Genomic DNA, 16456 nt, shown 5'->3' with positions numbered 1-16456 from the left:
GGAGAAGGAAATGGCAACCCACTCCAGTATTCTTGCCTGGAGAATCCCTGGGACGGAGGAGCCTGGTGGGCTTCTGTCTATGGGGTCGCACAGAGTCGGACACAACTGAAGCGATTTAGCAGCAGCAGCAGCAGCAGCAGTGTGCATTTGTTAATCCCATACTCCCAATTTATGGTTCCCTCCTTCCCCTTTGCTTACCAAGTGTTTTTTTCTGTTTGTGAGTCTTGTTCTGTTTTGTATGTAGATTCATATGTATTATTTTGTAGATTCCACATTTAAGTGACATCATATAATATTTGAGATCCAACCAGTCCATTCTAAAAGAGATCAGCCCTGGGATTTCTTTGGAAGGAATGGTGCTAAAGCTGAAACTCCAGTACCTTGGCCACCTCATGTGAAGAGTTGACTCATTGGAAAAGCCCCTGATGCTGGGAGGGATTGGGGGCAAGAGGAGAAGAGGACGACAGAGGATGAGATGCCTGGATGGCATCACTGACTCAATGGATGTGAGTTTGAGTGAACTACGGGAGTTGGTGATGGACAGGGAGGCCTGGCGTGCTGCGATTCGTGGGGTCGCAAAGAGTCGGACACAACTGAGCGACTGATCTGATCTGATCTGATATAATATTTGTCTTTCTGTGTCTGACTTCACTTAGTATATCATCTCTAGGTCTACCCATGTTGCTGTGAAATGGCATTATTTCACTCTTTTTGTGGCTGAGTAATATTCCATCGTATATATGTAGCACATCTTGTTTATCCATTCATCTGTTGATGGATACCTAGGTTGCTTCCATTTCTTGGCTATTGTAAACAGTGCTGCTATGAACATTGGGGTGTCTATATCTTTTTGAATTATGGTTTTCTCTGGATATATGCCCAGGAGTGCGATTGCTGGATTATATGGTAACTTTATTTTTGTTTTTAAAAGAACCTGCATATGGTTTTCCACAGTGGCTGTGGGTCTCTTTTTTAACATGCTCTGGTTTTCCATCCCTTCCCATCCTGCTCAACCTCTGCCAGGTGCTTTCCAAGTGAAGATTTTGGTTTTAACTTGTCATTAAGAACTGAGCCTGACCTCACATATAGCTTGACCAATACTTGTCATAGTGGGACCATCAGAACCCTTGGCCTCAAACCCCCACCCAAATTAATTTGGAGCTGTTGTTTAGTCGCTCTGTTGTGTCTGACTCTTTTTCAAGCCCATGGACTGTAGCCCACCAGGCTTCTCTGTCCATGGGATTTTCCAGGCAAGAATAGTGGACTGGGTTACCATTTCCTCCTCCAGGGGATCTTCTTGACCCAGGGTAGAACCCGAGTCTCTTATGTCTTCTGCATTGGCAGGCAGATTCTTTACCACAGAGCCTCCAGAGAAGGCCACTCAAGTTAATATCACTCCATTAATCAGTACCCATTGGGTGTGCTTATTTAATTTTTTTATGTACCCAAAATGCCTAATCAAAAAATCATTCATATTTTTCCTGTTTTGTCTGTAAGAGTCTCTGGAGATGTGTTTCCTAGTTGGGATGTGGGAGAGGCTCAAATCAAGATGCCATCATTCACATTTCCTGGATCCACCAACCAAATGTTCTTAAACTCAAGATATCAAAAGGGACTTTCCAGGAGGTCCAGTGGTTAAGACACTGTGCTTCTGTTGCAGGGGGCACAGGTTTGACCCCTGATCAGGGAAATAAGATCCTGCATGCCACACAGCATGGCCAAAAGAAAAAAAAAGATGTTAAGAAGAAGCTGTGTGCCTAGCACTGTCTGGCACATCAATAATTAAAACTCCCCTAAAATGGCTATATTTTGAAAAAAAATGGGTAACAGGTTAGCAATCATTGCTAATAATTTATGGAGTTTTTGCTGCCTGCTAAGAGCTGACAGCTTTTCACGCAAGTGACTCATGAATTTCTCACAATCCTTTGAGGCAAATACTGTTGTAATTACTACTTTATCAAAAGAAGAAAACCTGATCTTTAGTCAATTAATTTGGCCAGGCATATAACTAATAAGTGACAGAAGGGAAGTTAAGCCCAGAACCATCTCAGTCCTCAGCCTGTGTTTTAAAATACTTAACTGCACCCCCCCAGACTGAAAACCACTTCTGCTGGTTTAGAAAGAGATAATGTATGTAACATGCTTCCCTCTACCCTGTACGGGGTCAGTCGTGTGCGACTCTTTGCAACCCCTTGGACAGTAGCCCACCAGGCTCCTCTGTCCATGGAATTCTCCAGGCAAAAATACTGGGGTGGGTTACCATTTCCTACTCCAGGGGATCTTTCCAACCTAGGAATCAAACCCATGTCTCTGACATCTCCTGCATTGTCAGGCAGATTCTTTACCATTAGCGCTACCTGGGAAGCCCTGTAACATACTTTGGGCAGTGCATTTGTGGGGGCTTAATAGAGCTTATTCCTTCTCCTAAGGAAAGAGAAGAACTTAATACAATTTCAGGTCCTTAGCAGCCCTCAAGAGATGAGAGAAAGAAAGTGTTAGCCTCTTGCTGCTACTGCTAAGTCACTTCAGTCATGTCCGACTCTGTGCTACCCACAGACGGCAGCCCACCAGGCTCCCCCGTCCCTGGGATTCTCCAGGCAAGAACACCGGAGTGGGTTGCCATTTCCTTCTCCAATGCATGAAAGTGAAAAGTGAAAGAGAAGTCGCTCAGTCGTGTCCGACTCTTAGTGACCCCATGGACAGCAGCCCACCAGGCTCCTCCGTCCATGGGATTTTCCAGGCAAGAGTACTGGAGGGGGTTGCCAGTCCCTTCTCCGGGGGATCTTCCCAACGCAGAGATCAAACCCAGGTCTCCCACACTGCGTGCAAATTCTTTACCATCTGAGCCACTGGGGAAGCCCAGGAGACAATTGTCTGTACCCATCACTGCTCGGAGTGGGCCCCAGAGTGCTTTGCAGTGGCGTGGTGGGTCTGGCGCCAGGGAAGCATCTCTCCTCTCCAGGGGAGCCTGGAGGAGGAGACATGTGCTTGGGAGGCTACAAAGTATAGCGGCAAGATCAAGAGCTCTGCTCTGAAGAACAGGTTTGAAACCTGGCCCTGTCACTTTAGAGCCATATAATCTTGGAAGATTCCCATAACCTGGCCCAGCCTCTTTCCCTCAGGTGTAAAACATAGATAATGATGCCGCCCATGCAGTGTGTCATGTACCGGTGAAACAAGGTAACACACGACATCACCTGGGACACAGGAGATGCTCTTCCATACTTGCTTGCTCCAGACAGAAAACTGAGTTTTGATCAATCTCCGCCTACAGTATCTCTTACCTGTTCCCTCATTTAGGTTGGGATTCTGAGTGCATTGAAATGTAGGTCCTCAAATATTCTAAACCTGGGGTTCTCAAAGTGTGGTCCAGACCAGCAGCATCAGCATCATCTGGGAGCTTGTTAGAAGTGCAATTCTTGGACCCCACTCTGACCGACAGAATCAGAAACTCCACGGTGCGCCACAGCAGTCTGTTTTAGCAAGCTCTTCTGGTGACTTTCATGCAGCTAAAGTTTAAGAACCACTGCCCTGTAGACACTGAGCATCCTGAGTCTTCCTCTGTTTTCAGCAGGACTTTGTTGAAGGCTCTAGAGAGCCTGCACCTTTCATGTGGTTATGTGACCAACATAGAGTTCATGTTCAGGTTGTTCCCATCTTAAACTTTTTATGATTCAGTTCAGTTCAGCTCAGTCGCTCAGTCATGTCTTTGCAACCCCATGGACTGCAGCACACCAGGCTTCCCTGTCCATCACCAACTCCCAGAGCTTACTCAAACCTTATGTAACATTGAGTTGGTGATGCCATCCAACCATCTCATCTTCTGTCATCCCCTTCTTCTCCCACCTTCAATCTTTCCCAGCATCAGGGTCTTTTAAAATGAGTCGGTTCTTCTCATCAGGTGGCCAAAGTATTGGAATTTCAGCTTCAGCATCAGTCCTTCCAATGAATATTCAGGACTGATTTCCTTTAGGATGGACTGGTTTGATCTTGCAGTCCAAGGGACTCTCAAGAGTCTTTTCTAACACCACAGTTCAAAAGCATCAGTTCTTCAGTGCTCAGCTTTCTTTATAGTCCAACTCTCACATCCATACATGACTACTGGAAAAACCATAGCTTTGACTAGATGGACCTTTGTTGGCAAAGTAATGTCTCTGCTTTTTAATATGCTGTCTAGGTTACTTATAACTTTTCTTCCAAGGAGCAAGTGTCTCTTAATTTCATGCCTGCAGTCACCATTTGCAGTGATTTTGGAGCCCCCCAAAATAAAGTCTGTCACTGTTTCCACTGTTTCCCCATCTATTTCCCATGAAGTGATGGGACCAGATGCCATGATCTTAGTTTTCTGAATGTTGAGTTTTAAGCCAACTTTTTCACTCTCCTCTTTCACTTTCATCAAGAGGCTCTTTAGTTCTTCTTTGCTTTCTGCCATAAGGGTGGTGTCATCTGCATATGGTTATTGATATTTCTCCTGGCAGTCTTGATTCTAGCTTGTGCTTCATCCAGTCCAGCATTTCTCATGATGTACTCTGCATCAAAGTTAAATAAGCAGGGTGACAACAGTCTTGACGTACTCCTTTCCTGATTTGGGACCAGTCCATTGTTCCATGTCCAGTTCTAACTATTGCTTCTTAACCTGCATACAGATTTCTTAAGAGGCAGATCAGGTGGCCTGGTATTCCCATGTCTTGAAGAATTCTCCACAGTTTATTGTGATCCACACAGTCAAAGGCTTTGGCATAGTCAATAAAGCAGAAGTTGATGTTTTTCTGAAATTCTCTTGCTTTTGCAATGATCCAATGGATGTTGTCAATTTGATCTCTGGTTCCTCTGCCTTTTCTAAATCCAGCTTGAACATCTGGAAGTTCATGATTCACGTACTATTGAAACCTGGCTTGGGGAATTTTGAGCATTACTTTGCTAGCGTGTGAGATGAGCCAAATTGGTCATTTTCTGGTGTTCCTTTTCTCTCTTCCACTTAATTTGAAACTCATGTTGCTGGAGACTCATAAAGTATCACATCCTAAAGTGAAAGTGAGAGTGTTCATCTTTCAGTCATGTCCAACTCTTTACAACCCTATGGATTGTAGTCTGCCAGGCTCCTCTGTCCATGGAATTCTCCAGGCAAGAATACTGGAGTGGGTTGTCATTTCCATCTCCAGGGGGATGTTCCCAACCCAGAGACTGAACCAGGGTCTCCTGCGTTGCAGGCAGATTCTCCACCATCTGAGCCACCAGGAAATGATGATTGGAAAGGGACCATTCCCAGAGGCTGGTAGCTCAGTTGGTAAAGAATCCGCCTGCAGTGCAGGAGACCCTGGTTTGACTCATGGGTTTGGAAGATTCCCTGGGGAAGGGATAGGCTACCCACTCCGGTATTCTTGAGCTTCTCTCATGGCTCAGCTGGTTAGGAATCTGCCTGCAATGTGGGAGACCTGAGATTAAACCCTGGGTTAGGAAGATCCCCTGGAGAAGGGAATGGCTACCCACTCCAGTATTCTGGCCTGGAGAATTTCATGGACTGTATAGTCCATGGGATTGCAAACAGTCAGACATTACTAAGTGGCTTTCACTTTCGGCCTTCCTAATGGAGAAGGAAATGGCAACCAATTCCATTATTCTTGCCTGGGAAATCCCATGGACAGAGCCACCTGGCAGATTACAGTCCATGGGTTTGCAAAGATCGGACATGACTGAACAACTAACACACACGTAACCTTCCTAAGTAACTCATCCTGGGGTGCTCTGGCCTGGGTCCCTACAGGCACCCCTTGCTTTGCCTCCTTTAAGCTCCTTCCTGCTTTAACATACCCACTCAGGCTATTTGCTCAACTCGACTGTTCTTCATCCTCTTCTTTGTCAGCTTGGAGAAGCCTTCCTTTCCACTCCCTCTCAGTAGCTACCCTGTCCATCATTAATCTTTGTTATTGAACCCTGTTCCTTTTCTTCATCACAGGTAGACCAGTTTGTAGTTATAGATTTATATACATTCTAATGAGCAGGGCCTGTGGTAGGGTATTTGCACACCTAGTGGAGGGTGTGGCTTATTCAATGTAATTGATAATATTTTTTGAGTAAATGAATGAATAAATGAACCACTGCAGCTCTCACATGGTTCTGCCTCCTTTCAAACTCTGTTGTACTTTCTATTAATTCTTTCACATAGTCCTTTTGTTTAGGACTTAATTTTTTTATAGTTATTTCTAATTTTTCCCCTCCTGACCTTGGACTTTCCTGAATATTATGTTCTGCTTAGCATAATACTGGCTCTGTCACTGACGCACAATAAGTAATTTTTGATTTCTGGATGGATCACCTATAAGGTGTGAATTTTATACGTGATCCATATAATCTATACGTGATCCATAGTGTCCTCACCCCCACTGGTGGGAAAGATTGAGGGCAGGAGGAGAAGGGGGCAACAGAGAATGAGATGGTCCGATGGCATCAACGACTCAATGGGCATGAATCTGAGCAAACTCTGGGAGATAGTGAAGGACAGGGAAGCCTGGTGTGCTGCAGTTCATGGGGTCGCAAAGGGTCGGACATGACTGAGCAACTGAACAACCACAAAAACCCCCACTCTGAGATTATGCTGTAAAAAAATTTTTTTCTCTTTAATTGAACCATCCAGAGTGGCTGGAGTCCTTGGGGATGGTGAGAGCTTTCCCATTTCTTTGTCTTTGGCATTTAAGGTACAAGATATACTGGAAGATGTTCTTGTCTTTACTACATATTCTAGAAAGAGAAGAACTAGAACTGCTGGATAGGCCATGGAGGGGCCATTCTTCTCTCTGTTGTTTCTAGCTATGAACAGAGAGGACATGTTTTCGGAATAAAACACACCAGCATACTTTTCAGAATGGTAACTGTAAGCAATCTTAAGTGTGAACATTCTGACCAAAGTTATCTCCAGTTATAACAGTCCTTGTTTTTAATAGTGATTGTTGCTGTTGTTTTAGAAACTCAGTATGATTCCAGTTTTTATGAAAAAAAGACAGTCTCTATACCATCATTGGAAACAGAATAAAACCTAACTAGTTTTTTGTTCATGAAGAGAGAAAGAGAAAGAAATTGTCATAACATGACATAAACTGTAGAATGAACGAAACCGAGGCTGGCTTGTATTAGTAATGCAATTGGATTCACCCAACAATTCAATGGAATGATCAATATAGTTAGAAGCTTGGGAGCTTGTAAGCTGGGCAATATTAACTACTTAGCTAATTCAGACGTTCTCAACCAGGGGCAGTTTTGCCCATAGGAGACATTTGGCAATGTCTGGAGCCAGTATTCCCTGGAGAAGGAAATGGCAACCCATTCCATTATTCTTGCCTGGAAATCGCAGGAACAGAGGACCCTGGCGGTGCATTGGATCATAGAAAAAGCTAGAGAATTCTAGAAAAATATCTACTTCTGCTTCATTGACCACACTAAAGCCTTTGACTGTGTGGATCACAACAAACTGTGGAAAATTCTTAAAAAGATGGGAATACCAGACCACCTGACTTGCCTCTTGAGAAATCTGCATGCAGGTCAAGAAGCAACAGTTAGAATTAGACATGAAACAATGGACTGATTCCAAATTGGGAAAGGACTACCTCAAGGCTGTCACCCTGCTTATTTAACTTATATGCCGAGTACATCATGCGAAATGCAGGGCTGGATGAAGCACAAGCTGGAATCAAGGTTTCCGGGAGAAATATCAATAACTAGATGACATTACCAGATACACAGATGACATTATCCTTATGGCAAAAAGTGAAGAGGAATTAAACAGTCTCCTGATGAAGGTGAAAGAGGAGAGTGAAAAAGCTGGCTTAAAGCTCAACATTCAAAAAATGCCAAAGATCATGGCATCACAGTCCCATCACCTTATAGCAAATTGATGGGGACACAATGGAAACAGTGACAGACTTTATTTTCTTGGGCTCCAAAATCACTGCAGATGGTGACTGCAGCCATGAAATTAAAAGATGCTTGCTCCTTGGAAAAAAAGCTATGAGAAGCCTTGACAGCATATTACAAAGCAGACATATTACTTTGCCAACAAAGGTCCATCTGGTTAAAGCAGTAGTTTGGATGGATGTGAGAGTTGGACCATAAAGAAAGCTGAGCACCAAAAAAGTAATGCTTTTGAACTGTGATGTTGAAGAAGACTTTTGAGAGTTACTTGGATGGCAAGGAGATCAAACTAGTCCATCCTAAAGGAAATCAACCCTAAATAGTCATTGGAAGGACTGCTGCTGAAACTGAAGCTCCAATACTTTGGCCACCTGATGTGAAGAGCTGACTCATTGCAAAAGACCCTGGTGCTGGAAAGATTGAGGGCAGGAGGAGAAGGGGACGACAGAGGATGAGATGGTTGGATGGCATCACTGATTCAAAGGAGATGAGTTTGAGCAAACTCCAGGAGATAGTGAAGGACAGGGAAGCCTGGCATGCTGCAGTTCATGGAGTCGCAAAGAGTCAGACACGACTGAGCGACTGAACAACGACAACGAGACATTATTAGTTGCCACAACGTGGAATGGGAAGGTTGCTACTGGCATCACATGGGTAGAGGCAGTGATGCTGCTAAGCATCTAACAATGCAGAAGGCAGTCCTCACCACAAAAAAAATCTCAACCCCAAATGTCACATGTGCCAAGGTTGAGAAACTTTGAAACAACCATTCAGCCAAAAAAGTATGAGCTTTCAATATTCTGAAGGTTTCTGTAGTAAGAATAGCAAATAACAATGATTATCATTTAATAAATACCTGTGACATGCCAGGTGCTTTATATTCTGAGCTGCTGAGTGTCTCAGTCAGGATCTGACCCTGGGTTTGTTTGCAGCCAACGTCTCTCCTCGTGAGCTTTCTGATGTAGGGGCATTTTCCCTGTACATGATGGTATCCACCCTCTGCTCCTTGTGTTTTATGTAGACCAGATTATGTGTTTAATGGGCTTCCCAGGTGATGCTACTGGTAAAGAACCCTCCTGCCAATGCAGGAGACATAAGAGACTCAGGTTCAATCCCTGGGTAGGGAAGATCCCCTGGAGTAGGGCCCGGCAACCCACTCCAGTATTCTCGCCTGGAGATTCCCCTGGACAGAGGAGCCTGGCGGGTCCATGGAGTCACAAAGAGTCAGACATGACTGAAGAGACTTAGCACACATGCACATGTGTTTAATGAATATTAGGTAGTGTGCTCAGAGGAGAAAGCCATGAGGCAAGAAGAGACCAGTGTGTCACCATGGGTGTGAAGCTGAAACATCCAGACAAACTGGCCTTGGATCCATCATTCACTCAATGAGCCAAATGCTTGCGTAGGATGACAGCACAGAGCCTGGCCCTGCTTGTTTCATTGTTCAGTTGCTCAGTCGTGTCCGACTCTTTGCGACCCCAGGGACTGCGGCACGCCAGGCTTCCCTGTCCTCCACTATCTCCTGGAGTTTGCTCAGACTCATGTCCATTGAGTCGGTGATGCCATCCAGCCCTCTCATCCTCTGTCGTCCCCTTCTCCTCCTGCCCTCAATCTTTCCAGCACCAGGGTCTTTTGCAATGAGTCAGCTCTTCACATCAGGTGGCCAAAGTATTGGAACTTCAACTTCAGCATCAGTCCTTCCAATGAATGTTCAGGGCTGATTTCCTTTAGGATGGACTGGTTTGATCTTCTTGAGGTCCAAGAAACTCTCAAGAGTCTTCTCCAGCACCACAGTTTGAAAGCAATATAGAGTATGTAGATCCAAAACCACGGATGCTGACTGGTTAACTACCTTTCTGCTCGTAGAGCTACATTCAGTTTTTAGTGTAAACTAACCTTGTTTCTATTTGGTCCCAATCATAGTTGGAATCTGAAACCAAATATATGTAAAATGTTACTGATGACCTCTTACTAGTCAAATACAAAGTGTTTTTCTCAGGTCTTCGCTCCTGAAAAATAGTCATATATATATTTGATGTAGAAGACTATTCATTTTCTGTATTTGATATAGTGATTATTAATGGTTGAGAAAATTAAAATGTGTGGAGGGGGAAAATTTGCCTGCCAAATTAATCATCACTCTGGATCAATTTGAAAATTCTAGGTGTGGTCTGCTTGATTGGTCAGCAGATTCTTGAGCCCACATTCTGTGCCTGTCACTTCTTCAGAAGCCTAAGAGTCTGTAGCATTTGATAGCATCTTCTTAAAACCCCCCCTGTCTTACATGCCTTTAAACCTTCCTAGCTCTTCTACTGGACTTCCCTGGTGGCTCAGATGGTAAAGTGTCTGCCTACAACGCGGGAGACCTGTGTTCTTCCCCAGCTCCTGCCTCTTCTGCCTCCTTCTTCCCTGAATTTTGTGTTATGGGCATTCTCCAAGTAAACTTATCTTCACAGCTTCATCTCTTTTTCTCTATAATTCTGTTCTTGACTTCTCAGCTAAGGCCCTTGTGCCTTATTTCCTCTACAGAAAGCCCTTCAACATCTCTCTCAAACCAGTTTTCCCTCTCAGTTCTTCTTCTTCTTCCATCCTTGGTCCATCCATTGGATTAATTGGTTTATAAGTCTTCCAAGAATGGTCCATTCTTTCTATGATCCAGCCACAAAATCCGAGTTAACTTGATTACTTTGTTCTTTCTCCCAGGATAGCTGTCCAGTCAATGAAAAGAATAAAATGTTGCTTCAAAGATTTGGTTATCTTCCCTGTATTTGGTATCTTCAAAGATTTGGTATCTCTCTTCCTTTCTATCTCCTTTGCCCAACTTCATGTGTCATTGTTTTCTGCAGCTATTTCCCCGATGGGCTTCCTATCACCAGGGCTATTGGAGTGTTGCTTGAGATAATAGCAAATGTGTGTTGAGCACTTATGTGCATTGTGCTATTTTATATTTACTAATTTATTCAGTCCCTACAACCACCTCGTGAGGTTTGATGCTATTTCCCTCATCTTGCAAAAGAAGAAACTGAGGTTTTAGCAAAGTTAGGTGACTTGCTCAAGTGTCCACAGATAGAGTGGTGGAACTGTGACTCGCCAATCCATTTAGGTTTCATTCCAGTGGATACTTTAAAAATATTAAATTCTGCTGTCTCTCGGGATATAGTGATATTGAATCATGGGCAATTAATACATTTTAGTTTCCTTCCTACTTTCCCTCCTTTTTCTATACATCATTCTCCCTCAGCCTACGTTAGTCACTCAGTCATGACTGACTCTTTGTGACCCCATGGACTGTAGCCCACCAGGCTCCTCTGTCCATGGGATTCTCCAGGCCAAGGATACTGGAGTGGGTTGCCAGTCCCTTCTCCAGAGGATCTTCTTGACCCAGGGATCGAACCCAGTCTCTTGCACTGCAGGCAGATTCTTTATCATCTGAACCACCAAGGAAGCTTGATTTGAAGAAGCCCCAGGCGAAGCTAAATCCCTACAATGCCCGTGGCTCTGAGCTCCAGAACCCTTCAAGGCTCTCCTTTCTCCTGCATGTACTCGGTCCTCTCAGTTTTTCCGAGTATCTTCAGTGCTTTCCTGCTCTGTGGTGGCATATTTTGTTATTTTAAATAAATAAATCCTTGAAGGGCTGGTTAGCTGCTGCTGCTTTTGTTTCTTTTGTGTGTTGTCAAGTACTAGGGTATCAAACTCTAAATGTGATAGGTATTTGGTAAATAATTGTTATATATTATTGCACCTGGATGCTTTTGAACTGTGGTGTTAGAAAAGACTCTTGAGAGTCCCTTGGACTGCAATCCTAAAGGAAATCAGTCTTGAATATTCATTGGAAGGACTGATGCTGAAGCTGAATCTCCAATACTTTGGCTACCTGATGCGAAGAACTGACTCACTGGAAAAGACCCTGATGCTGGGAAAGATGGAAGGTGGGAGAAGGGGACAACAGAGGATGAGAGGATTGGATGGCCTCACTGACTCGATGGACATGAGTTTGAGCAAGCTCCAGGAGTTGGTGATGGACAGGGAAGCCTGGCATGCTGCAATCCATGGGGGTCACAAAGTGTCAGACAGGATTTCGTGACTGAACAACAACAAATCTTGAGAGCAGAGGTTCCTGAACCATTAGGGATGTATGAGGAGAACAGACTGGAATCAGAAGGGCACACCACCCACTAGGATTGAGTGGAGGGGTAAAACTGCTGGTGGATTGCTTAGCTCATTGCCTCAGTCCAGGCAGGAATCCCTGAAAGAACCCTGGTCTAGAGAGGAGCACAAGGTGAGAGGTTTGGAATGCCCTGACTCTCCTCCGCTGAGCAGCAGAGCCAGCTCCTGGAAACTAGGGAGAAATGTTACAAGATGTGGGTGAGTTTCAGGCCCCCAGATCAAGGCTCCAGAGATGCATTAATTGGATATGCAGGAGCGATTGAGGATGTTATATTCAATATAGCCTGATTTAAGACGTGAGGCAGAATCAGCAGCCTTTTCCCAGAGTTCCTTTCTTTGCCTCCACTCCTAGAGGGGTTATGACCACCAGTTGTAGGCTCTCGGGTTGTAGAATCTGTTTTGGCCCTTCTTCTTGTCAACGGAGCCCATCGCAGCGGCTGGTCGCCCAATCCCAGTGCGTGATAGAAGCCCTGGAGACCAGGGCAATGCAGAGAGAAAACTCTGGCCACTTTTCATCTGAAAATGCTTCTTAAGAAGAAAAAAAAAGACTCCTACAGAGACCTCATCTGGACTTTGAGGGCAGATCGGGAAAACGACTTCGGCCGGAGTTGGTCTGGTGGGGAGGAAGAGAAAGTCGCAGGAAGGAGACCGAACCGAGAGAGGCCGTTGCCCTCCTCATTCCGGGGCGGACACTCGAGCTGGAGCCCAGGGAGGTGGCAGCAGGCGGTCTCCGGGGCCTGGGGAGGGGCGGCGAGCGGATGAGGGCGGGCTCTAGGGCCCAGCGGCCGGGCGCCCGGCGGGGGTGGAGTGTAGGGTTACGCGGACCAGCCCGGACCACCCTCCCCGGGCGGCGGCGCGGGCGCCAGGGCGCTCTAGGACCCAGAGGCGGCGCTGGGATTTGGGGCTGGAGGGGAAGCCCCGGGCTGGTCTCCGCTTCCCGTGTGAATGGGGGCGATCGCCGGGCGCCGCTTCCGCAGGCTGCCCCCACGCCGTGCCCAGCGCGCTGCCCGGCGGCCGCCGTCCCCAGCCGCGGAGCTGAGCTGGCCATGATCGCCTCATGTGGAGGGCAAAGTTGCGCCGGGGAACTTGTGAGTCTGCGGTGAGAGGTAACCAGTCCCCGCTCGGGGTGCAGGGAGGGGCGCCCCCGAGTCTCCAGCGCCGAGGACCCAGCCGATCGATGTTCTCCGCCCCCAACCACTCCGGGCCGGGGGAGCGGTGGGGAGAGCTCCTTTCCCGGGGGGCTCCGGGCTGAGGTCGGCCCGGCTTCGGAGCGACTTGGGCAGCCTTTTTTTCGGCCCCGGGGACCGAGAGTGCCCGCCACCGGAATCTTGATCCCCCTTACCTAGATTACTTAAAAAAAAAAAAATTAAAACTACGTTTCCGCGCCACTCTGCAGGCCCCAGACTGGGAGTCGTTTGGCCGTCGCGGCCCGGGACCCGGGGTGCAGAAGCGCCCCAGCCGTGGGGCGGGCCTTTAACGGAGGGGCGCTGCCATATGGCCGCGCTCCGCACCACCCGCCCGCGCGCGGGTCCCCGGCGGCGGAGGGAAGCGGTGGCCGGCGGCCGCTTCCCGGCGCGCGAGACAAAGGCGCTCACGCCCGCCCGCCCGACACGCGGGGACCTTCCTACGGCCCCAAACTCTCGGCCCTGGAGGGTGGGGGCGGCGAAGGGACGCCCCAGCCTCGGATCGCCTTCTCCGATTGCTGCTTCTTTGTTCTCTGCGGACAAGTTTCTTTGGCCGAAACTGGGGAGTTAGATCCCTTTCTCTCCCTTGCTGTTACTGATGCTTCAAAAGCATCTGTTTTCGGGGTGGGGGAAACATTAAACTTTCCAAGTGGCACTGGCCTTTCTTGGAATGGGACTTCCGTGGCAGGAGGGAGATTGGCACTTCGGTTGATGACAGCTGGGCAGAGCCGGGCCCCCGGGCTGGGCCAGGGGCCGGATGTGCCCCGTGGGCAGCCGAGCTGGAGGGCCGGGCGGCCGAACCGACGAGCTGCTGGCGCACACCCATCTCCAGGACCCCCGCTGTGGCGACCTTTCCAGGTTTCCCCCTTAGGAGCTCCGGCTGAGAACCCGGCTGGCGGCCCGCAGCTCCCGCTCCTCGCCACGCCCTGCCCTCTAGTATCTTGATTGATGGCTGTAAAGACTTTACATTTTTGTTCCAAGGGTTTTTGCATCTTTGATTTCGGTGTTGGTTTACTGTCCCCAGGTGGCACGTGCTTTGGAAAATGCCCGGCTGGTGTGTGGATCACCTGGACTGGGGCTTCAGTAGACGTGGTCCTGATGATGGGCCGGCCTCGGAGACTTGGCGGTTGGGACAGAACACTTTTTGCTCTCGGTCCCTCCTCAATTCCTTTGCCCTGTCCTGTTGGAGTGTGGACATGGTTGCCGGCTTCCTTCTTCCGAGGCGTGTTAGGAGGATCGAGTTTTTGTTCCATCCCTGGGTTGGGAAGATCCGCTGGAGAAGGAAATGGCAACCCACTCTAGTGTTCTGGCCTGAAAAACCTCATGGGCAGAGGAGCTTGGGGGGCTACAGTCCACAGGGTCGGAAGGAGTCACTGACTCGACAACTAAACACACACACACAACAGGCACTGGAGGTAGGGAGCCAGTCACCCTTTATGATCCCCAAAGATGCTTTGGACCACCCCAAACAATAAGGGTACTTGCTATAAGCAAATACAACCAGAATAGAGGGCTTATTCATAGCTCCTATTCCAAAAAATGTCCTTCCTTTTCGGGAAGTGAAAAGCCTGGACTTGAAATGTTGAACAGTCATTCCTCTCTCTGCTTCCAAAACTGGCCAGTGTGTCCCTGCCAGGCTGACTGAAGATTTCCCCTGACTGCCCACCTCTCCTGGACCCCACAGCTCTCCTTGGACATCTAACATGGTAGGGGGTGGGGTCTCTCTAGATTGCAAGTTCTTGAAGCATCTAGACCAGTGTGACGTTTATCTCCCAGGACCGGGCTCAGATCATCATAGTGCATCTACTATAACGCTTTTTATGGAAGCAATGTGGTCACAGTACTTCACACATTTTGAGCTGTTCTGCAGGGGAGCAGAGGATTGGAAACCACTGATTTGATCAGAATAAAAAGGAGTAGGGCATAGAGGAGAAGGCTTTAGAGCCGCCTGCCTCTACTCCCTAGTGGGGTGTGGGTGGATGCTTAGTTTTTGGATGGATATACTTGCTTTGGTGAGGTACATTTTTTCAAGATAAATGAAGAAATCCTTGTGAACTCTATAAGTAGGATAGGATGAGAGAAGGCACTCTTTAAAAAAAAAAATTATATTTTGACTTAGGTGGGGAGGCAGTCTTAGTTGTGGCCCTGGGATATAGTTCCCTGACCAGGGACGTAACGCAGGTCCCAGGTTTTGAGATCAGAGTCTTAGCCACTCTAGCACCAGGGAAGTCCTGAGAAGGTGCTCTTAAATCCACTTCCCTCTCCCTTCTTTTTAAAATGTGCACAAGTCTTGGTGTTTTGCTTCGGTGCAGATGGTGGAGGGTGAAGAATACTAATGTACAGAAGGACATGTGGAGATCAAAGCACTTAAAAATACATCTTTTCATGGAAGCTAATGGAGGACTTTGAGTTTAAATGAAATTTTAAATTGCTGTCCTTAAGAAAAGCACAGGAATGCAGAAATGTGAGTGATTTTATGGGAAGGCACTCTGCTGATTAGACTTGAGAGTGTCTGCCCTTGACTGGTTTGTCTGGAAGGCTTCTGTGTAGAGAACTCTGCTTTTTTTTTTTTTTTTTTCGATGTCTACCCCTGTGGAGTAGTGTGGACCCAGTGCCTGGGGGAAACATGGCTGAACTAATTGAAATTAGATGGCAGTCTGGTTGGTGAGAGTTTTGTGGAAAAGTACAGCCCATGGGTACCAGTGCTGTGTTTCTTAATAATCTGTGAAAATGCTTTGAAAATGATGAAGTATTGTGTGACATAAAGCTTTTCAAAGAAAAAAAAATAATGAATGACTTAGGAAAGGAGGGGATTGCTAGTGAAAATTGTAAAAATCTGATTTTCCAGGCCAGTAAATGAAAAAGGAAGTAACTTTGTAAGACCTGTTAATAGTCCTGATAAGCAAAATTCTCACAAAGTAACATTCTCCTGGCAGGAACTGCACCCCCCTCACAACCCTTCACCACTTTCAAGTATCTGTCTGCATTTTAAATGGATGTGGAAACTTAGATCAGTAAATTCTCTAGTGTTTTGAATAATTTTTCTCCTCCTAGTTTTTCATTAATTTTGGTAGGTTCTTATGTCCCAGAATTCACTGGGCAGTGGAATACTTGAAAAGCAAGGGGTAGCTTGGAGGTCATAGAAGAGGACATATTTAATTATAAGGTTTGTTGGAAATAGTCTGGGGTTGTTGAGG

The 16456-nt window shown here is 46.7% G+C and overlaps 1 protein-coding gene across 6 annotated transcripts in view; it reads left to right on the top strand.

Annotated features, from left to right (window-relative positions):
• The window catches only part of AMOTL1 (angiomotin like 1), a 161368-nt gene that overhangs the window by 32419 nt on the left and 112493 nt on the right, over positions 1 to 16456 (top strand). The window contains exon 1 of one of the 6 annotated variants that reach the window (XM_061440186.1): positions 12920 to 13163. The exons of 3 other annotated variants lie outside the window; for them this stretch is intronic. In XM_061440186.1, coding sequence (XP_061296170.1) covers positions 13133 to 13163 — 31 coding nt within the window. In that variant the 5' untranslated portion in view covers positions 12920 to 13132. Of the gene's footprint in view, positions 1 to 12919; positions 13182 to 16456 lie in introns of those variants that run through there. 2 more of the 6 variants (XM_061440184.1, XM_061440187.1) reach the window with 2 other exon arrangements.

Source organism: Bos javanicus, chromosome 15, assembly GCF_032452875.1.
Source record: "Bos javanicus breed banteng chromosome 15, ARS-OSU_banteng_1.0, whole genome shotgun sequence".
Lineage (NCBI taxonomy): Eukaryota > Metazoa > Chordata > Mammalia > Artiodactyla > Bovidae > Bos > Bos javanicus.
This window is presented reverse-complemented; position numbering and strand designations above follow the sequence as displayed.